The 23,921-nt window shown below is 44.9% G+C and overlaps 1 protein-coding gene across 1 annotated transcript in view; it reads right to left on the bottom strand.

The window, feature by feature from the left end:
- Positions 1-21,837, bottom strand: part of CENPE (centromere protein E) — a 122,538-nt gene extending 100,701 nt beyond the window's left edge. Inside the window, exons 1-11 of the mRNA XM_044277610.1 lie at positions 21,748-21,837; positions 19,323-19,408; positions 12,097-12,186; positions 11,890-12,008; positions 6,618-6,737; positions 5,571-5,652; positions 4,901-4,968; positions 4,735-4,809; positions 4,449-4,588; positions 4,154-4,283; positions 218-343 (exon numbers count right to left, since the gene is read on the bottom strand). Of these exons, the coding sequence (XP_044133545.1) occupies positions 218-343; positions 4,154-4,283; positions 4,449-4,588; positions 4,735-4,809; positions 4,901-4,968; positions 5,571-5,652; positions 6,618-6,737; positions 11,890-12,008; positions 12,097-12,186; positions 19,323-19,408; positions 21,748-21,803 (1,092 nt within the window). The 5' untranslated portion in view covers positions 21,804-21,837. The remainder of the gene's footprint in view (positions 1-217; positions 344-4,153; positions 4,284-4,448; positions 4,589-4,734; positions 4,810-4,900; positions 4,969-5,570; positions 5,653-6,617; positions 6,738-11,889; positions 12,009-12,096; positions 12,187-19,322; positions 19,409-21,747) is intronic.
- Between the last annotated feature and the right edge of the window lie 2,084 nt (positions 21,838-23,921).

The raw sequence follows: 23,921 nt of genomic DNA on the forward strand, positions 1-23,921 counted from the left end.
CTATATTTTGCAGTTTAACTTGTAAAGAAAAACAAAAATAAAAAAAACCCTAGAGAAAATAAAAAAAAAATAATTAAAAATAAAACTTTGTAGTTCATTTCATACTCCACTATAGATTATAAACTGTCCATACGTATACCAACGGTTGGACAAAAAGCCACAGAACAAAGATCTGAAACCTCTAGATACTACTACTTGGGACAGTTCAGGGAAATACCTCCAGTTCTTCCAGCTGTTTCTTCAAATCGAGGATTTCCTTCCTATACCTCTTAAGCAGAGCTTGGTCATCCAGCACCTCATTAACATGTGGAGTATTTCTTACATGTTTGGCTGTACTTGCAAACTGCGAAAACAGAAAATCGTGAGTAGATCCGTATAAAATAAGAGCCTACAATAACCCAAAAACAGTACCTCACTCCCCAACCTACTGCAACTTGTACAAAAAAAGAGCAAGGATTTTTACAATGTAAAAAAATCTCATTTTATTCAATAGAAATCACATGATCATTACAGGTATTGCTCAAATGGGACAGGACATGGAGACTGAGCCACAAGGGGCTATACAATGTGGAGAATCACAATGGGGGATAATGTGACCATACCCAGCAGAGAACAACAATTTACCAGAGGCCGTGAGCAAAAGTGTAGTTGCGGGTGCGAATGCTGATCCCCTAGTATAAAACAACTACTGACTATTGCTCACAACCTCTGTCCGGGGATGCTGTGAGGTGTCAATGGACGGTGCAGTACTACTAATAAAGATGGCATATAACAATGAACTGCAAACCTCTCGTCCCACCCTGATCCAGCTACCAAGTTACCTACCCATGTTGCTGCTGTAGAATGGTAACACGACTCCCCACTGCTTCAACCTCGACACGCGTTTCGCCACGTAGGCTTCATCAGGATCATGTGTAATAATCATGTGATTTATATTGAATAAAATGAGATTTTTTACCTTGTAAAAATCCTAGATCCGTATACAATATACAGAATTGTGTGTACAAGGGAAATCTAATCCGCATCGAACTACAAGAGGAATCAAATGGGTTGTTTGGCAGAGCGGGAGCAACTCTAAGGCCTCTTTCACACGGGCGTCATGTTTTTTGCCCGGATAAGAGGCGGATGCGTTGCGGGAAAATGCACGATTTTTCTGCGCGAGTGCAAAACATTGTCATGCGTTTTGCACTCGCGTGAGAAAAATCGCGCATGTTTGGTACCCAAACCCGAACTTCACAGAAGTTCGGGCTTGGGATTGATGTTCTGAAGATTGTATTATTTTCCCTTATAACATGGTTATAAGGGAAAATAATAGCATTCTGAATACAGAATGCATAGTATAATAGTGCTGGAGGGGTTAAAAAAATAAATAAAAGTTATCCTCTTGATCGCGTAGTTCCCGGTCTCTTCTTTACTAGTTGTGGGCTAAATGACCTGTGGTGACGTCAGATCTCATGCTCCAATCACATGGTCCATCACCGTGGTGATGGAGCATGTGATCTGACGTCAAAGGTCCTTTACCTGTATTTAATGCTCACCACAGGTCCTGCTCAACAAAGGATACAGAAGGAGATGCCAGACTTCGCAATCAAGTGGACTAAAGGTGAGTTAAATTTTTATTTTTTAACCCCTCCAGCGCTGTTTTACTATGCATTCTGTATTCAGAATGCTATTATTTTCCCTTATAACCATGTTATAACCCTGCTTTCACACCTGAGCGTTTCTCAAACGCGCGTTTTTATGCGCGTTTTTTGTAATAGTAAACGCGCGTTTGTGTGATTGACTGCAGTGTCCTATGGCCACAAACGCGCGTCAAAACGCCCCAAAGAAGCTCAAGTACTTGATTATGCGTCGGGCGTTTTACAGCGCGATCGTACGCGCTGTAAAACGCCCAGGTGAGAACCATTCCCATAGGGAAGCATTGGTTTTCATGTGTTGAGCGTTTTACAGCGCGTTTGAACGCGCTGTAAAACGCTCAGGTGTGAACTTAGGGTCAGGGAAAATAATAATGATCGGGTCTCCATCCCGATCGTTTCCTAGCAACCATGCGTGAAAATCGCACCGCATCCGCACTTGCTTGCGGATGCCATGTGATTTTAACGCACCCCATTCACTTCTATGAAGTGAAAATCACCGCTCATGTGCACAGCCCCATAGAAATGAATGGGTCAGGATTCAGTGCGGGTGCAATGCATTCACCACACGCATCGCAACATCACGGAAAACTCGCCCGTGTGAAAGGGGCCTAAAGCCTCTTTCACACAAGCGATATTGATTGTGGCAAGATCTGTTCAGGATAAAAAAAAAAATGATGGTTTTGCACGCAAGTTCCATCAGTTTTGTCTGCAATTGCGTTCAGCGTTAGTCTTTTCCGCACGGATGCAGTTTTGATACGTTTTTCACACAAGACCCTTTCACTTCTATGGGGCTAGGGCTGCGTTAAAAATGCAGAATATAGAACATGCGGCGATTATTCCTGAATGCAGAACTGATGCGTGAAACGAATGGGTCAGGATTCCCTTCACGCATTGCACCCCCACGGAAAACTCGCTCATGTAGAAGAGTCCTAAGGCGGCACGCACACAACAGTTTGCGTTTTGTGGTCCGCAAAACACTAATATGAGCTGTGTGCATTTCCGCCTCATGTAGAAACATCCTATTCTTGTCCACCTTTTTTGCGTGGCCGCGGAACAGACATATGGATGTGGGCATTTTTTTGTGTGGCCCCAATAAACTCAATGGGTCTGTACCCAAGTTACAAAATAAATAACATTTAAAAAAAAAGGCTGGATAGGGACTGAAAATGTTGCGTACATAGGGCCTTAGAATGTTGATTTCTGGCTAATAGATGGAAATCCCAAGCAGGGGGTTGCCTATATGTCTTAATAGGGCATAAGTTCGGTAAAGACAAACTAGAAACCCACAAATCTAATTTATTAGAAGAAACAAAAGATTTGTACGAATACATTCAAATAGCATTTTGTTGGGGTACGGCTCTCCATACACCAAGAGATACAAATCAAACATTGCTAGAGGGATTTGGTCACTTGAATCCTGGATATGATTATGGCTTATCAAAGACGTAAGGGAAAATATATATTGTGCTGTAAAACTTATTGACCGCATGACTGGCAAGTGTGAACGCTACCTGTAGGTACCTAGAGCACAGCTATTGCTATATAGCAACGATGCTCCTCATCCGATGGCCAGGAATTTCATCCCTGACAGCAACAAGGATTGTGTACTGCTCACTGAAGAAAGCCGGTATACTGAAAGTGGAGCACAACCTCGGCCTATTCACATGGCTCAGATGTGTGCTTTCCGTGTTCTTAATGGACTGCACGCTTAACCACCTATTTTAGTGTACGTAGTCATATTTCCATTTTTTTAACCACTGACATACGGTCAGAAAAATACAGAAGACATGCACTACTTTGTCCATGTTGTGGACCAAACACACCAACTGGAGTTTAGAGTTTGTGAAAATCACTTACAGAACATGGAGGCCATCCATGTTCTGTCAGAGGTTTTCACTGACCATTGGTAGGACATGCTGTGGAAACCCACTTTTTAGGCTACTTTCACACTCGCGTTTGGAGCGGATCAGTCATAGATCTGCACAGACTGGTCCGCACCGATAATACAACTGCATGCATCTGTTCAGAACGGATCCGTTTGTATTATCTTTAACATTGCCAAAACGGATCAGTCTTGAACACCATTGAAAGTCAATGGAGGACGAATCCATTTTCTATTGTGCCAGATTGGGTCAGAGAAAATGGATTCGTCTCCATTGACTTACATTGTGTGCCAGGACGGATCAGTTTGCCACCAAGCAGCGTTTTGGTGTCTGACTCCAAAGCGGGATGGAGACTGATTGGAGGCATTCTGAGCGGATATTTATCCATTCAGAATGCAAACTGATCCGTTTTGGACCGCTTGCGAGAGCCCTGAAACAGATCTCAGAAACTGAAACCAAAATGCCAGTGTGAAAGTAGCCTTAGCTTAGTAGTGCAGGTGGGGACATGGAAGACGAAAAAATAAAAACCCTTCATGGATGAAAACTATTGTTTTTCACAGAAATCAAATGGACATGTGAATAAAGTCTTAGCTTAGAGGGCATCGAACAGTAGAGGATAAAGAGACTAGTTACCTGCAGAGTGCTCAGGGTCTCGTCAAGTGAAACTGGTGTAATAGTACAAATGATTACAGTCTTTGTATTTCCACCCAATGAATTCTGAAGAATTCGTGTGAGCTTGCTATCGCGGTAATTTATGAATCCACTGTTTATACATAAAAAAATTAAATATAGGTTAACTGCTAAAAATCTAAAATTCAAGATTATTAGAATATTGGATCTCTGTTTACAGCTTTTCGTAAAAAATGATAAAATCAGAGATTAAAACACACACAGAATTTTAAAGCAAAAATAGCCAATATACACTTACCCAACTTGACCATCACTCAGCTTTTTAATAACTTGTCCAAGAATAAACAGACTGCGGTTGATATTGCATCCTTCTTTAAACCGTACGCCTTCTGCACCAGTCTGGCTTGCCCTTTCACTTCCAGCCAAGTCAACAAGATTCTGAAGAAAAAACCTCAGTAATGAACAACAAGGGTGGGAACCCAGGTCTCATTAAACATGTGGTAAGCTACAAGGCGCAGACATGCCCAGATGTTTTTAAGATCTTCCAAAGTCTTCACAGATGCTCATCTTCAAACATTACTTACCAAATGAGACACCATTACTGCTCCCTCACAGTTCTCCTGGTTTCCTGGGTCATTTCTCTCACGGCTTTCAAGAATCTATTAAAATAATATTTTTGTTAAAAATGCTAAAGAAAAAAAAAAAAATTAAAATTTAAGTGAAAAAAAAAAAAAAAAATGAAACCCTTACCATTCTAAATATGGCATGAGAGCGGCTGCTGTGGTCATTCATTTTTGTCTCTCCATAGTGTCTGTTTTCTGGGTGGTAAAAAATAGAACACAACAGTCAGAACAGCGTGTAAAGTGATACATGAAGGGGGCATGTAAAGAAACTGTACAATGTTATACTGGCCATCTTTGGAAAAAAAATAAACCCTCAAGGCCAGACCTGCCAAATGATAGCATACTTATCTGCTCCACCACCACTGGGTTCCAGGTACTTCACTCAGGTCCTCTGCCGTCAATGACAAGTTGCAGCGATGACCTGGCCCCCTTGGGCAAGGGGAGCAGGGACCTGGTAAGTACCTCTTTTTTGCAAGTCTGGACAACCCCTTTGAACCTGGTCTACTGGGGTCTCACCTGATGCCTACAGCTCATAGTTTTAGCCTGCACAAACTTTTTTTTTTTTTTTTTTTTTTTTTTTTTAATCTGTCTTTCGTTTTTCTGCTGAACCAAAAACCAAGTACTACATTTAGAACATAGTGAGTTTATTGCTAAACCAGAAAAAAATTTAAACAAAAAAATAAAAATAAATGTGCAGTGCGATATAACTTCTACGGTACCTCACTAGCAATGTCCAGTTTACAGTTTAAGAGGCACCAGGCACTGTCCCCCCCAAAGAAATAATTAGCGATTCTTACTTTCTCCCTTTTTGATCCATTGTAAAACGTGCTCATGTTCCATTACAAGCTCCTCCGTTAGATCAGCAACGTACACATTACGCTGCAAAGAAGCACAATATTGTTAACTTGGCCACTGCAAGGCCGGGTATGCATCAACGTTCAGCTTTCCGCTCGAAGAAACTGATAATTTAAAAAAATAAAAACTCAGTCATGCAGACCTTTGTCCCCCCCCCCCCATCAAAAAAAAAAATAATGTCTGACAGAAATGACAAACTCATGCGAACTGAGCACAACTGAAGAGATCCTTTTTGTTAACTCTGCCTAAGGAAACAAAACTAAGTTGATTTCATCAAGGCTACTTCCACACTAACGTTAATATTTTCCAGTATTGAGATTAGTCATAGGGTCTCAATACAAGAAAAACATGCTTCCGTTTTGTCCCCATACATTTTCAATGGGGACAAAACGTAACTGAACGGAGTGCTCCAAAATGGGCTCCGTTCTCGTACCGGAGAGCAAACAGCAGCATGCTGTGGTATGCTTTCCGTCCTGGGATGCGGAGCAAAACGCAATAGAAAACTAATTAGTCTCCCATTCTTTCAATGGTGTTCATGATGGATCCATCTTTGCCATGTTAAAGATAATATAGCCGGATCCGTTCATAACGGATGCAGATGGTTGCATTATACTTAACGCAAGAGTTTTTGCTGAACCCTGCCGGATCCATTAAGAACGCTAGTGTGAAAGTAGCCTTAAAAAGGTTTTTACCATCTTAGACATTTATGGTGTACCCACAGGATATGTCATAAGTGTCTGATAGAGGTAGGACCAACCCATCAGACCAGCAAGTGTTTACAGAACTCCCAAAAATTTAATAGAGAGATACGTATGCATGGCCACCTATTCAGTCACAGAGGCTGCAGAAGGGCCAGGGGATTCCCATTCTGAACACAGGTGCATGTCCTAGAGGTGGGACCCATACCTTTAAGACCTTCATGGCATATCCCAAGGGGGGGTCTAGAAGATCCGGTTTAAAAAATAAATAAAAATATTGCTTCCACTTACATTGATATCTTCTCGTATTTCCAAAGGTTTCTTTTTTCTGTCATCGCAAAGAAGATCTGTGACGGTTTCATTATAAATTTCCATATAGGAAACACGTAATAAAAACTCTCTGCTTGGAATCTAAATGAAAAAGCAACAAATTGTTTATTTCTCATCTGGTCAAAAAAAAAAAATAATCTGAAGTTTGTTAGAGAGGGGAGCAAGGGGCTGGAGACAGCCAGTATAAAGGATTTATCACAGAATAGTGATTTGCAGCTGCTATGTACTGTGAAACACAGAAGATGTAGAACCCAACCAAAGCAAAATTGTATATTTAAAAGTGCTGTTACATTTCCTGGTAATTGGCTTTCTAGGAAGTCTCCATTTCAGAACCCCTGAGATTTTCCTGTCCCTACAGGACAGGGCAAAAACAGGCTCCTACCTTCAATGATTTATCAAGACCTTCGGAAGCAGAAATAATAAATCAAACCAAGAAAAAAAATATGAACAGGGAAATATGGGTGCTGTTGTGGAGACTTCCTAGAAAGCCAGTTACTGGGAAGTGTAATTGCATGTTTCTCCAGCCTGCTCCATGACAACAAGCGTGGCATATACCAAAAGTTAAAATTCAGGAAAGGACCAAACTGAAAGGCATATTAACGCTTAAGAGACTGGCCGTAGGAAAAAAAAAACTCCAATGCTACATATTTCTTATTTGCTAGAACAGATTTTTCTTTTTAAATTTGCTCTTCTACTGAGGCAGCTCAGAAGCTGCCAACCTAAAGCTCAGAACAAACCTTCACAGAATCCGAAAATTCCAGGCATCTCAGAACAAGCCTGGATTAGATACATGCTCCACCAAAACCAACAGGGACGGAAAACTCAAGGCCGTGTTCCTCAGAACTAACCACACCAACACCCGCGCTGGTGTTTGGAATTAAGACCCAGAAACAAATGGGCAATAAGCCTGACTGGATAAAGTCAGCAATGCAGCAGGATCAGTGGGTAAGGAAGGAGTATTCCACAGAACTTTACAGACATTCATGATCACTCAGTCCCACATGGCGCTCACAATCTAAGTTAGTCTTTGGAGGGTGGGAGGAGACAACCATACACACGCGGGGAGAACATACAAACTCAAGACAGATGTCGTCTTTGGTTAGATTCAAACCTAGGACCCCAGCACTGCAAGCCACCAGTGCCAACCACTGACGCACCCTGCTGTCTCAGGGGTGCTGTTGTGGAGACAACTGGAGAAAAACTGTTAGCCCAAAATACATCTAAATCCACAAAAAGGACTGCTTTAAAGGGGGTATTCTGGGAATTAAATACTGATGACCTATTCTCAGCATTTGCGATTAGTAGAGCCTTCCGATCAGCAGTTTAAAGGGGTTCTGCAGTTCCTCTGGATAATCATCAGCATCTGAACGCCGGGGTTTCTGACACCCAGGACCCCCGCCGATCAGCTGTTTAAGGCCTTTCACACAGGTGAGATTTCCCCGCGAGTGCAATGTGTGACGTGAACGCATTGCACCTGCACTAAATCCGGACCCATTCATTTCTATGGGGTTGTGCACATGGGCGTGAAAAAAATCACAGCATGCTCTATATTGTGCATTTTTCACGCAACGCAGGCCCCATAGAAGTGAATGGGGCTGCGTGAAAAATCGCAAGCCTCCACAAGCAAGTGCGGATGCGGTGCGATTTTCATGCATGGTTGCTAGGAGATGATCGGGACCCGATCATAATTATTTTCCCTTATAACATGGTTATAAGGGAAAATAATAGCATTCTTAATACAGAATGCTTAGTAAAATAGGGCTGGAGGGGTTAAAAATAATTTAACTCACCTTAATCCACTTGTTCGCGCAGCCCGGCTTCTCTTCTGTCTTTCTTCAGGACCTGGGTAAAGGACCTTTGATGACATCACTGCGCTCATCACATGATCCATCACAATGGTGATGGATCATGTGATGAGCGCAGTGATGTCATCAAAGGTTTTCCTCCTGCACAGCAAGGAAGAAAAAAAAAAAAAAAAAAAGAAGCCGGGCTGCCCGAACATGTGGATTAAGGAGAATGTTTTATTTATTTTTTTAACCCCTTCAGCTCTATTTTACTAAGCATTCTGTATTAAGAATGTTATTTTCCCTTATAAACCATGTTATAAGGGAAAATAATTACATCTACCCAACCTTGAACCTAAACCTGAACTTCAGTGAAGAAGTTCGGGTCTGCGTACTACAATCAGTTTTTTTTATCACGCGCGTGCAAAACTGACTGAAATTGCGTACCTACTCGTGCGGGTTTGCCGCAATGCACCCGGGACGCATCCTGAGCCAAAATGTGACGCCTGTGTGAAAGAAGCCTAAGAAGGCAGCAGCGCTCCAGGAGCGCCACGGCCTTCTCAAACAGCTGATCCGCGGGGGTCCCGGGTGTCAGATGCTGATGATCTATCCAGAGGATAGATCATCAGTTTAAACAAACTGCAGAACCCCTTTAAGGTCACCTGCACACAGGTTCTATCCGTTACCCCTGATGAAGCCAGATTAGCTGGCGAAACATGTTGGGGGACAGCATTTAGTATTCTGATGTCAGTGTCAGTTCCAGCTAATAGTTTATGATTAGCAGAGCATGTCCAAGACTGAACAGTGGTTGCACATAGAATCTTCTATAGAAATACATATAGGACGGTGCTGTACAGGTCTGCTAACACAATATTCAAGTGTGTGACGGCATGGGGAGTGCACCCCCGGCTCACATCGCAGCTACAATATATATGCTTCAGTACCGACAAGGGAATCAGATAATTTTAACCTTTTCTTTAGCTCACATTTACTTTACTTAGTAATTCTTAGGGCTCTTTCACACTTGCGTTCTTTTCTTCCGGCATAGAGTTCCGTCGTCGGGGCTCTATGCCGGAAGAATCCTGATCAGTTTTATCCTAATGCATTCTGAATGGAGTGAAATCCGTTCAGGATGCATCAGGATGTCTTCAGTTCCGGAACGGAACGTTTTTTGGCCGGAGAAAATACCGCAGCATGCTGCGCTTTTTGCTCCGGCCAAAAACCCTGAACACTTGCCGCAAGGCCGGATCCGGAATGAATGCCCATTGAAAGGCAATGATCCGGTTGTGGGCTTAAGCTAAACGTCGTTTCGGCGCATTGCCGGATCCGACGTTTAGCTTTTTCTGAATAGTTACCATGGCTGCCGGGACGCTAAAGTCCTGGCAGCCATGGTAAAGTGTAGAGGGGAGCGGGGGAGCAGTATACTTACCATCCGTGCGGCTCCCGGGGCGCTTCAGAGTGACGTCAGGGCGCCCCACGCGCATGGATGACGTGATCGCATGGCACGTCATCCATGCGCATGGGGCGCTCTGACGTCACTCTGGAGCGCCCTGGGAGCCGCACGGACTGTAAGTATACCGCTCCCCACTACTACTATGGCAACCAGGACTTTAATAGCGTCCTGGGTGCCATAGTAACACTGAATGCATTTTGAAGACGGATCTGTCTTCAAATGCTTTCAGTTCACTTGCGTTTTTCTGGATCCGGCGTGTAATTCCGGCAAGTGGAGTACACAACGGATCCGGACAACGCAAGTGTGAAAGAGGCCTCAGTAGATTTATTAAAAGTTAAAGTTTTAATATCTGGGACAAGCGAGGGTATTAGCCTAAATAGGCTTTATTTGTTGATTAATATAAACCCTTCCCAGATAGGGTTTTGTGTATTACATGTTCAGGCGACAGCACACAAGATCTGCATGAATTTCTGCAGCATATCCACACCAAAATCAGCAAATTTTGGGCACAAATTTTCTACAGATCTCACCCTTCTACTGAAAAGGATGAAATCCACAGCTACAACCGCAGACATAATGGACATGTTATTTCATTTAAAATCCTCATGGAAGGTCTATTACTGCACGGTAAAAACGCAAAGTGTAATTGAGATTTGTGTGATCTCACACACTTTACAGGCACTGTAAAATACTGCGGTTTTACAGCACGGGAACAGGAACCTGCACAGAGTGCTCATAGTGCTTTGCGGGCTCATTAAGAGGATGCATCTGCACATCTCTCTCAGATCTGTGTGAAATCAGTGCAGGAATGGAGGCTGAACCATGGTTCAGCAAGTGCAGAAGAGGCTGAGTAAAATAACCTCGGGCCGAAGGTCTCTATGCTCCTCTCAACGGCAGCTTAAACACCTTGATGCCACCAGTGGGTGGGCCCAGGCGGAAGTGCAGAAGAGTTTTTACTAAAAATGCACTGTCTATGTGTGTTGCAGAGCTCTGTGTGCGAGGGCATGTAGCAGGGCAGTGTTTGTTGTGTGCATGTGCGTATGTAGGAGGGATGTGTTTGTAGCAGAGAAATTAGTTTATATATAATTAACTGTAAAAAAAATATTTGTGGAATGCAGAAGGAAAAACACCGAGCCTTTGCTTTTTGGGTTTCATTTTTACGCTGTTTTGTTGTTAGTTAAAAAAAATATAAAATTCATATTGGTTTGTGTTGCCATATTCTGACCCTGTAACTTTTCAGTTTTCATTATTTGAAATTTTTCCATTTTTGGGGGGAAGTGAAGTGACAAAAAAAATAACCATGGCATAGGAATACCATGTAAAACAATGATCTTTTAATATTTTTCAGAAGTGGTGATATCAATAAGGTTTATTTTATATGAGAAACAGTTTTTTTTATTTTATTAGTTGCCATAGGAGACTTGATCACTTAAACAGTACTTCTGTATTGCTATCAATATCAAGTTGTGGGAGTGAAGGTGTGCTCCCTCTAACCATTTGAATCAATAGTGATGACAGCAAATGAGCAATTGGACAAATGGCCTGGATCAGAGCAAGCTCAGAGTCCTGCAGCTGCCAGCAGTGTAACACAGCCGGCGACAGCAGGACATGGAGAAGGCTCAGCTTGTGAGCTGCTCCATACATTACTTAGGGTTGTGGACTCCTTTCCAACTAGAGGGACCTGCGTTGGTGATCATACTTACCTGATCTCCAGTGCTGGCTCTTGGCTTGTTGCCTGTCTTAGGCCCCTACATGTAAGCTTCCGATTCAAAGCTGCTGCAGCAGAGGCCAGTGACCGGCTGCAGCGGATCTGGTAAGTAATCACCAAAGCAGTCCCGTCCAGTCTAAGCGGTCTTAAAATTAGCGCACAACCCCTTTAACAACTAACGACATACATATGAGCTCTTTGGTTGCCAAGTCCCAGAAGGCTCCATAAGGAATATATTAACCACAGCAGCTAAAATTGATCTCGTGACGCAAAACTAAATAATCATACCTCATGAATGATTTTAAAAACCTCTTTAATGGCTTGAGGGATTATTCCCAGATTATCTGGTGTACCCATCATTGTGTACGTCTTTCCAGAGGAAGTCTGTCCATACGCAAAAATTGTGCCTAATAGCAAAAATAAACAACACGCCGTCAAACATCTCAAAGTTTCATCAGTATGAAGAGTCATTTATAAGAGCTGCGGGATACTCACCGTTGTAACCCTGCAGAGCAGAACGGATTATAGGAACGGCTACTTCCTGGTAAACCTGACATGTTGTTTCGTGGGAATGGAAGACACGATCTAGAACACAGGGAAAAATAAGAAGAAACTGGTCACATAGGATTAGAAATATATGGTTTCCTTCTTCCAACTGTAGCGGCACACCTGTCCATGGGTCACGTCTGGGCACGAGCTGCAATGCTGTTCTTTTTCTACTTAAAGGCTATGGACGCTGTTGCAATTTTCCCCCAGTATTTATTATGTGAAGAAAATCATTTCTCCAATTGGTTATGTTTAAAATCGTATTTTCGGATTTGTTCTACAGCCTGCATGTACTTCCTATGCACGGCAGGCTGCTCGGTCAGGTTTTGCAGAAAATCCATCATCTGACGGGCTGTCTGTAAACGGCCCCTGTCAGCACACAGGAGCGCGCACCATATAGTCCCAGTTATATTTTCAAGCTTGTGCTCTCCTCAGATGGTGGGCAGTACTGACATAGGCAACAGGTTGGCTGTCCCTATTTGCAGCACAGTGAGGGTAGCGCTGCATACAGAGCCGTCACCTTACTGCCAAGCCTGCTGCCCATTAATAGAGCTGCTTGCTTATAATGCCCCCACCTCACTTATCTGCCTACTGCAAGGCTAGTGCTGCTTACTTGCTGGGGCTGCCCTGCCCGTCACCGAGATGCAAAGCTGCTCTGTGCTCCATGATGTAACGCTGGGCTATCCTAGTTGACTACTGTGCATTCAAAGAGCACAGCACTTCAATGCTCTTTGAATGTACAGCAGTCAATTAGGATACTATACAGGTCTCCAGACACAAAACAAAAAAAAAAAAAAAAAAAAAAAAAAAAAAAAAAAAAAAAAAAAAAAAAAAAAAAAAGAGGCAAATTGCACGTTTTTATTTTCTGTTATGGCGTTCACCGCATAGGAGATATTTTTAAATATTTTAATAGTTCGCACTTTTTCGGGCATAAAATATAAAAACAAAAAAAATGCATATGTAAAATTGGGCAAGAGGGTGATTTAAAGGGAGTCTGTCACCAGCATTTCACTTTTTTAACCCTTCCCACAGTTCCCTAGCATGCTTACAGTTAATAAAAACGTTACCTCTGGCATCTTTCCTGCTCTTATAAATCCATCAAAACTGATCTTTATAAGATATGCAAATGAGGGTTCGCAAGTGCCCAGGGGCGGCGTTACTCTCTTAGGTGCCCTGCTTGCTCAGCCTTTTCATTGCGTCCCCCCCGCCCGCCCATCCTTTCCCTCTGACCACCTTTCTACTAACTTGTAATTCTGCCGATATCCCGCGCCTGTGCACTCATTCCTTTGGCCGGCGCATGCGCACTGCGATGCCCATTCCTTGTACGGCATCACAGTAATTAATGCCCATGCTCCGATGGACCGCCCCTTTGTTGAGTTTTCGCGTCGTTAGCCGGCGCATGCGCAATAATTACTGTGATGCCGTACAAGGCCGACGGACGGAGTGCGCATGCGCGGGATCTCGGCGGAACAACAAGCTATGAGAAAGGCGGTCAGAGGGAAAGGATGGGCGGCCGGAGGGTAGGACGGACGCAATGAAAAGGCTGAGCAAGCAGGGCACCTAAGAGTAACGCTGCCCCTGGGCACTTGCAAGCCCTCATTTGCATATCTTATAAAGATCGTTTTTGATGGATTTCCAAGAGCAGGAAAGATGCCAGAGGTAATGTTTTGATTAACTGTAAGCATGCTAGGGAGCTGTGGGAAGGGTTTCTTTAAAAAAAGTGAAATGCTGGTGACAGACTCCCTTTAACCACCTCCGGACCGCCTAACACAGATCTGCGGTCCGGAGGTGGCAGCGCTGCGCACAGTCACGCATATACGCGTCATCTCGCGAGACTTCCTGTGAACGCGCGCACACAGGATCGGAAGGTAAGCGAGTGGATCTCCAGCCTGCCAGCGGCGATCGCTCGCTGGCAGGCTGGAGATGTGATTTTTTTAACCCCTAACAGGTATATTAGACGCTGTTTTGATAACAGCGTCTAAAATACCTGCTACCTGGTCCTCTGGTGGTCCCTTTTGTTTGGATCGACCACCAGAGGACACAAGCAGCCCTGTAAAGTACCACAAAACACTACACTACAACCCCCCGTCACTTATTAACCCTTTATGAACCACTGATCACCCCATACAGACTCCCTGATCACCCCCCTGTCATTGATCACCCCCCTGTAAGGCTCCATTCAGAGGTCCGTATGATTTTTACGGATCCACGGATACATGGATCGGATCCGCAAAACACATGCGGACCTCTGAAAGGAGCCTTACAGGGGGGTGATCAATGACAAGGGGGTGATCACGCATATAGACTTCCTGATCACCCCCCTGTCATTGATCACCCCACTGTCAGGCTCCATTCAGAGGTCCGTATGATTTTTACGGATCCACGGATACATGGATCGGATCCGTAAAACACATGCGGACCTCTGAAAGGAGCCTTACAGGGGGGTGATCAATGACAAGGGGGTGATCACGCATATAGACTTCCTGATCACTTCCCTGTCATTGATCACCCCCCTGTCATTGATCACCCCCCTGTCATTGATCACCCCCCTGTCATTGATCACCCCCCTGTCATTGATCACCCCCCTGTCATTGATCACCCCCCTGTCATTGATCACCCCCCTGTCATTGATCACCCCCCTGTCATTGATCACCCCCCTGTCATTGATCACCCCCCTGTCAGGCTCCATTCAGACGTCCGTATGATTTTTACGGATCCACTGATACATGGATCGGATCCGCAAAACACATGCGGAGGTCTGAATGGAGCCTTACAGGGGGGTGATCAATGACAGGGGGGTGATCACCCATATAGACTCCCTGATCACCCCCCTGTCATTGATCACCCCCCTGTAAGGCTCCATTCAGACGTCCGTATGCGTTTTGCGGATCCGATCCATGTATCCGTGGATCCGTAAAAAAAAATAAAAAAATCATACGGACGTCTCAATGGAGCCTTACAGGGGGGTGATCAATTGATCACCCCCTGTAAGGCTCCATTCAGACATTTTTTTGGGCCCAAGTTAGTGGAAATTTTTGGTTTGTTTTTGTTCTTGTTTTTTTTCTTACAAAGTCTCATATTCCACTAACTTGTGTCAAAAAATAAAATCTCACATTTACTCACCATACCCCTCATTGAATCCAAATGCGTAAACATTTTTAGACATTTATATTCCAGACTTCTTCTCACGCTTTAGGGCCTTAAAATGCCAGGGCAGTATAAATACCCCACATGTGACCCCATTTCGGAAAGAAGACACCCCAAGGTATTCCGTGAGGGGCATATTGTGTCCATAAAAGATTGAAATTTTTGTCCCAAGTTAGCGGAAAGGGAGACTGAGAAAATACAAAAACAAAATCAATTTCCGCTAACTTGTGCCAAAAAATAAAAAAATTCTAGGAACTCGCCATGCCCCTCACGGAATACCTTGGGGGGTCTTCTTTCCAAAATGGGGTCACTTGTGGCGTAGTTATACTGCCCTGGCAATTTAGGGGCCCAAATGTGTGAGAAGTACTTTGCAATCAAAATGTGTAAAAAATGGCCTGCGAAATCCGAAAGGCGCACTTTGGAATATGTGCCCGTTTGCCCACCTTGGCTGCAAAAAAGTGTGACACATCTGGTATCGCCGTACTCAGGAGAAGTTGGGGAATGTGTTTTGGGGTGTCATTTTACATATACCCATGCTGGGTGAGAAAAATATCTTGGTCAAATGACAACTTTGTATAAAACAAATTGGAAAAGTTGTCTTTTGCCAAGATATTTCTCTCACCCAGCATGGGTATATGTAAAATGACACCCCAAAACACATTCCCCAACTTCTCCTGAGTACGGCGATACCAGATGTGTGACACTTTTTTGCAACCTAGGTGGGCAAAGGGACCCACATTCCAAAGAGCACCTTTCGGATTTCACCGGTCATTTTTTACAGATTTTGATTGCAAACTACTTCTCACACATTTGGGCCCATAAAATGCCAGGGCAGTATAACTACGCCACAAGTGACCCCATTTTGGAAAGAAGACACCCCAAGGTATTCCGTGAGGGGCATGGCGAGTTCCTAGATTTTTTTATTTTTTGTCGCAAGTTAGTGGAATATGAGACTTTGTAAGGAAAAAAGAAAAAAAAAAAAAAGAAAAAAAAAAAACATCATTTTCCGCTAACTTGTGACAAAAAATAAAAAGTTCTATGAACTCACTATGCCCATCAGCGAATACCTTAGGGTGTCTACTTTCCGAAATGGGGTCATTTGTGGGGTGTTTGTACTGTTTGGGCATTGTAGAACCTCAGGAAACATGACAGGTGCTCAGAAAGTCAGAGCTGTTTCAAAAAGCGGAAATTCACATTTTTGTACCACAGTTTGTAAACCCTATAACTTTTACCCAAACCATTTTTTTTTCCCCCCAAACATTTTTTTTTTATCAAAAACATGTAGAACAATAATATTTAGCGAAAAATTTATATATGGATGTCGTTTTTTTTGCAAAATTTTACAGCTGAAAGTGAAAAAATTTCATTTTTTTGCAAAAAAAATCATTAAATTTTGATTAATAACAAAAAAAGAAAAAATGTCAGCAGCAATGAAATACCACCAAATGAAAGCTCTATTAGTGAGAAGAAAAGGAGGTAAAATTCATTTGGGTGGTAAGTTGCATGACCGAGCAATAAACGGTGAAAGGAGTGCAGTGCAGAAGTGTAAAAAGTGGCATGGTCATTAAGGGGGTTTCAGTTAGCGGGGTTAAAGTGGTTAAAGAGGACCTTTCATTGGTCCAAACATTGTGAACTAAGTATACAGACATGGAGAATGGCGCCCAGGGATCTCTCTGCACTTACTATTATCCCTGGGCGCCGCTCCGTGCTACTAATAAATATAGTTTATGCCTGAATACAAACACAGGCTATTAACCCCTCAGGTGCTGCAGCTTAAGGGTTAATATCGGCGGATCGCAGCACGCAGTCATAGAGGCTGGGTGCCGGGTATGGGATGTGGCCGGCACCCGCAGCGCAGCCCTGCGTTTGTATTCAGGCATAAACCATATTCATTGGTGGCGCAGTGGTCACAGCCCCTCCCCTCCTCCACACTTCTATCAGCCCGTTGGTGGCAGCGGTACAGGGGGGGGGAGGGACTGCCTCCTTCTCCCCTGTGATGAAAACATGACACGTGCTGACAGCAGCGCGTGCCATGTCAGTTCCTAGTGTGTGAGAGGGAGAGCAGCGGAGGGTCTAGGCGACAAGGCTACAAAGTCTTGTCGCCATTTAGCAATTCTAAGTCACATTGGCGACCATTTTGGTCGCCATCTGGAGCCCTGGCATAATGGCTTTATTATTACTGTGGGATCCATTGTGGTGCCTTACAGATTAGCCCTTTTATACTGGTGGCATAATTACTACTGTGGTACACTGGGGGCATTATTGTGCACATTATGGAGGGCAATGTTATTAATGGGAGCAGCTTTATCACTATTGGGGTACTGAAGAGGGCAATATTACTAATGAGGGCAGTCTGTCAGCACTATTAGGGCTAATGCACACGAACGTATTTTCTTTCCGCATCCGTTCTTTGCGGACCATATGTGGAACCAATCACTTCAATGGGTCCGCAAAAATAAATAAATAATAAAAAACACAGAAGTTACTCAGTGTGCATTCCGAACATGTCCTATTGTCTGCATTACGGACAAGGATAGTACAGTTCTATGAAGGGCCAGCTGTTCAGTTCCGCAAAATACATACGGTAGTGTGCATGAGCCCGTACCAGGAGGGGTAGGATGAAGGAAAAGCGCGGAACCTAAGTGTGACAAACTCTGCACAAATGAGACACGGCTGAAAGAAGGAGAGAGACTAGAGTAAAATGAGGAAAGAACTAGGGATCGACCGATATTGATTTTTTTAGGTCCGATACCGATAATTTGTGAACTTTCAGGGCGATAATTTATACCGATATTCTGGGAATTTTTTCATTTTTGAAAAAAAAAGTTAAAAATTCCTACACAAATCTGCTGAAAATTAATGTTTATTGTTAATGTGTAGTTTTTGCTTTTTTTTTTGTAAATCTTTTTTTCATTTATACTTAATATTTTGGTGTTTTATTTTTTTTTCTAACTTTTAGCCCTATTAGGGACTTGAACCCTTGTCCTATTCACCCTGATAGATCTCTATCAGGGTGAATAGGAGCTCTCACTGTCCCTGCTGCTCTGTGCTTTGTGCACACAGCAGCATGGAGCTTAGCATGGCAGCCAGGGCTTCAATAGCGTCCTGGCTGCCATGGTAACCGATCGGAGTCCCAGGATTACACTGCTGGGGCTCCGATCTGAGGAGGAGGGGAGAGGGGATCCTGTGGCCACTGCCACCAATGATTAATACTGGGGGGGGGGGGGCGCACTGCGCCACCAATGTTTTTAATGTGGGGGTGGGGGGCGCACTGCACCACCAATGAAGTTAAATCTCTCATTTATTCATATACAGGAGGCGGGAGTTGGCTGCAGAATCACATAGCTGGCTCCCGACCTCTATGAGCGGTAGCTGCGATCCGCGGCACCTGAGGGGTTAACCGAGGATCGCAGCTACAGCTCATAGAGGTCGGGAGCCGGCTATGTCATTCTGCAGCTCCCGCCTCCTGTTCAATTTGAATGAATGAGAGATTTCTCTTCATTGGTGGCGCAGTGGCCACAGCCCCTCCCCTTGTCCCCTGTCCTCCTATTGGCTGCAGCGGCAGCAGCACAGGGGGAGGGAGACACTGCTTCCTTCTCCCCTGTGCTGCTGAGGGAACACGGAGAGCGCTGAGAGCAGCGCGATCTGTGTTCCCCATAAGTTATCGGAATATCGGCAAAATAAATGCTGATACCGATAACAGTCAAAATCCTCAATATCGGCAAAACCGATAATCGGTCGATCCCTAGAAAGAACATCTACATCAGTGGGACGTCACTGGATGTAAGAGGTGCTATATTCTAGTCACAATTTTGTATTGTATTTTAAATGAACTTGGGCGGAGAACTGGACATTTTTTCTATCTGCAACCCTTCTATCCGGTTGAGTTTGAGACCCCTGGTGCAGTGCACTTCCATAGGAGCAGCACTCCAGTAACCGGCTCTGTCACTACACCATGGAGTGAGCTGGGCAGTGCCAGGGCTACTGCCGAGCAGCTGGAGTGCGGGGTATACAGACTGAAAGCTTACCAAAACTGAAAGACCTTGTCCCATCCACTTGAGATATGCTGTTGTTGTCAGTTTTCCATACCAGATTCACTTGTTCTCCCTGTTCTCTAAAATGAGAGAAGAGAATAGAAATACATATTTTACTTAAACATGTATGAAAATGAGAAACATTTCTAAAGGTATGTTCACACAACAGATTTTGAAAACAGGCTGAACATTTTCTGCACTTTTTTTTCAGCTTCCCATTCTCATCAATGGGAGAATCAACGCACATTCCACTCCAAGATAGGGCATGCTGCTTCTTCCCATGCAGTTTTTCAGCGTGAAAAAAAATAAAATAAAGTTCTGCCTCCAACTGAAATGAATTGGAGGCTTTTTAGACGCATTTTTTGTCGAGGATTATGTGAGGAAAATGTGGGCAAACGAGCCCTTAAAGGGGTTATCCGGGTTTAGAGCTGAAACTGGACATCCCTCCATTTGCACCCCAGGCAGCCCCCCCTGACTTGAGCATCGGAGCAATTCATGCTCCGATGCTCTCCTTAGCCCTGCGCTAAATTGAGCAGGGCAAAGACATTTTCAAGATTTCTGGTGAGAAACCGGGCTCTCCATGGGTCTGCCAGGAAGTCCAGTGACATCACCAGGACTGATGGGCCGGCTTTAGCGCTGCCCTAGCCAGTAAAACGGCTAGGGCAGCGCTAAAGCACGCCCATCAGAGCCGGTGACGTCACCGAACACACTACCAGGCGGAAGCCTGCGCCCGGCAGTGTGTTCTTGTAAACAAAAGAGCCCTTGCCCTGCGCAATCTAGCGCAGGGCAAAGGAGAGCATCGAAGTCAGGGGGGGCTGCCTGTGTGAAAATGGAGGTATGTCCGGGTTATCAGTATCTGATCTGTGGTGGTCCGACACCCTCGCCAATCAGCTGTTTGAGAAGGCAGTGGCACAGCAGCCTTCTCTGCTTTTCCTAGGCAGAGTGACGACATGTTCATGTGGCCTAGGAGCAGCTCAGCCCCATTTAAGTGAGGTGAGCAAACGCTCGTTCACTGGGCAATCCTGCATGCTTAAAAATCATCGTTTGCCGGAGGCAGATCATTCTGTCTAATCGCGATCTGATGCTAGTCCGTATGGGGACGATCGATGGCACAGCGATGACTCCTCCACATACTCTGGAGGAGATCGCTCAGTCTCCTCCACTAACGAGCAGGCGATTGCTGTAAGGAACACTTCCCTTCCGACAGTCGCCCTTCAAAATCGTCAAATATAATCCAGCCCTTAGATGTAGAGGGACAATGATCGATTACGTTATCTCCCTCCTCTAGTGCTAACTTCCAGGCTGGCTTAGCAATTCACACAAAATAGATAAAAGAAACCTCATAAAATCAGCCATAACATATAGATACAACAAATTATAACGCTGCATCACTATGGATCAGATGTCCGGACAACTACTTCTACCAGAACTCCGTTTTGTGCACGGCACTGCATGATTTGAAGACCTGATCTTAAAGGTCCACCCCACCCATGAATGTGTTACGCTCCTGTACACACAGGTTTGGAGGCCTGGCTGGTGGGCCCACGTACAGGCACGAGGCTGCTGTCGCCATTGTGGATCCCAGTGAAGAGCAGAACATCCATCTTTTCTCTCCAACTTTCAATGTTAGTCCCAGCAAAGTTCTGGGGAGGATTCCGGATTTTTCTTTAACCCCTCAATGCAAAGATCACATTACACGCAAGTCATTTGCGCTAGGGGTATGTTTGGAGAGGGCACATGAGATTAGAATGTCCCCCGAGATTTCTGGCACCACAGACGTGACTAGTCACTTCGCTGCTAGGTGAGGTTTCTCCCTGATGTGATCTCGGTCACACAGCATGATCTGGAGACAAGGGGAACTTCTCACGAGACCACCCTGTACCATAGCTTGTGACGAGACAGCGTGTCACTCAGACGAGACACAGGAGAGCCCACCCCACGCAGAGAGGGCTCTTCTCTATGTCTCACTCCAGTGTGAGTGACATGCTGTCCCATTATGGTACAGGGTGGTCTCACTAGAAGTTCAGTTATATCACAAGATCGCGCTCCATCAGGACACCTAAATCATCGTTTGCCAGCAGCAGATCAGGCCATCTAAACAATGCTTCTGTATGGGGACAGGCCATGGCATTAGTGATCACTCATCTCCATACTGTGGAGGAGATCGCTGCAATTAAATGAGCGGTCACCTCCATTGATGAGCAGTGGAAGAGGGGCTGTTTCTGCCAGACAACTCCCCCCCCCACCAGCATCTCTGGCCCTGTAGAGGGAGGCATACTTACCTGCTCCCAGCCACCTTCCTCCACACAGGTCATTCAGTGCTGATCAACCCCTTTCATTTGGGGTGGTGGGCCCCTGTGTCTGACTATACAGGTGAGTGTCTCCTTATACATAGGGATCCTGACCAGCCTGCCATTACCTGTGGATGAGCGGCCGGACCCGCAAACACACTTTGACTGCGTCCTCCTCCGACATGTTGCTCCGAGCCCCTCTCTTCCCTGCCCTATAAGCTGCCAGCTATTGCTCTCCTACTACAGATTTGAATTTCCCTCGCTCTAAACGCCTATAGGTCGCCCTCCCGGTGACGTCATCACGAATTGCTTCCCGTTCGGACCATACCATTGCGCATTATTATTATTATTAGCTGACTCATATAAACAAGAATAGATTTATAGCTGTGGTGGGACTGGGAAACACACGTCTACATAAGTTAAGTGACACAAGTCAATGTCGCTGACAGCCAGCCCGGATTACTGTGTCTCTCCTGATCAATTGAAAGTGGTACGTTCTGTTGTGCTCAGCTACGGGAGGCGGTGTGGGACAAACCGCTGTGGTGTTTTGACTATTTCTATTTCGGTCACGTGGTTCGGAAATGTTTCATATTCATACCAAGCTGAATCTGATTTCTTATGCGTCAATTTCTTCTTCATATCACTTGTATTTATAATTGTGTTACTGAATTATGAGAACTTTCACCCAGTAATAAAATATGTTGCACTGAGTGGTCCTAAGGTAGAGTGGCAAGAACACAGAAATGACTGGCACACAAGTGGGCATCAAAATAGGCATAAAAGAGTGACTTAAAGGGTTAAGTGAATTTGGGACACCGATCTCACACTGCCAACGTACAGAGGGTGATAGCCGAACCAACCCTGGTGCCATGAATTGGCATCAAAGTGGGCACACAGACACTTTTCACTGAATAGATTTGGCTGGTTTCATATTTCTGTTCGTATTGATGTTTTTCTGTTCCTATGCAGCAGGGGCACAGAAGTACATACCTGGGTCTGGCATCAGGTGAAGGTCCGAGCTGCAACAAATGTAAGGAAGGACAACACCAGTGGCAACTTGCGCTGCTGCATTTTTTTTATTTTTTTTGCAATAAGCCGTGTCTCTAACCCCTCGCACAGGAAGCATGTTCTGTTACCTAACAATAATGGTGCCCCCTCGCACAGGAAGCATGTTCTGTTACCTAACAATAATGGTGCCCCCTCGCACAGGAAGCATGTCCTGTTACCTAACAATAATGGTGCCCCCTCGCACAGGAAGCATGTTCTGTTACCTAACAATAATGGTGCCCCCTCGCACAGGAAGCATGTTCTGTTACCTAACAATAATGGTGCCCCCTCGCACAGGAAGCATGTTCTGTTACCTAACAATAATGGTGCCCCCTCGCACAGGAAGCATGTCCTGTTACCTAACAATAATGGTGCCCCCTCGCACAGGAAGCATGTTCTGTTACCTAACAATAATGGTGCCCCCTCGCACAGGAAGCATGTTCTGTTACCTAACAATAATGGTGCCCCCTCGCACAGGAAGCATGTTCTGTTACCTAACAATAATGGTGCCCCTTGGACAATATGATCTCCCTTTAGTGCCCCCTCACAGCAGGGTGATCCCTTGGTGCCTCTACACAGTATGATGCTGCTTTAGTGCCCCCTCACAGTAGAGTAGGATGAGCTCTAACCTGCTACACACACACACAGAATGAGGCCCCCATACTAAATGATGCCCTCTAAGTTCCTTCCTCGGAAAGTATGATGTCCCCTTATTTAGAGCTGAACCCGGACATACCCCTTTTTTCACCCAGGCAGCCCCACTGAGCCTAGCATCGGAGAAACTTCCGCCCGGCAGTGTGTTATTGAAAACAAAAGAGATCTTGCCCTGCGCGATTTAGCACAGGGCAAGGGAGTGCATCGGAGCATGAGATACTCCGATGCGAGGCTCAGGGGGGCTGTCTGGGTGAAAATAAGGGTATGTCCGGGTTCAGCTCTGAACCCGGACAACCTCTTTAAGGGGACATCACTAAATAAGGGGACATCATACTTTCCGAGGAAGGAACTTAGAGGGTATCAATTAGTATGGGGGCCTCATTCTGTGTGTGTGTGTAGCAGGTTAGAGCTCATCCTCCTGTGATGGGGCACTAAAGCAGCATCATACAGTGTGTTCTGTGACGTCACCGGCTCTGATGGGCGGGCTTTAGCACTGTCCTAGCCGTTTTACTGGCTAGGGCAGCGCTAAAGCCCGCCCATCAGTGCCAGTGACGTCACTGGGCTTCCTGGCAGCCCCATAGAGAGCCCCGGTATGTCACCG

The sequence above is a fragment of the Bufo gargarizans genome, chromosome 1, assembly GCF_014858855.1.
Source record: "Bufo gargarizans isolate SCDJY-AF-19 chromosome 1, ASM1485885v1, whole genome shotgun sequence".
In the NCBI taxonomy this organism is placed as follows: domain Eukaryota; kingdom Metazoa; phylum Chordata; class Amphibia; order Anura; family Bufonidae; genus Bufo; species Bufo gargarizans.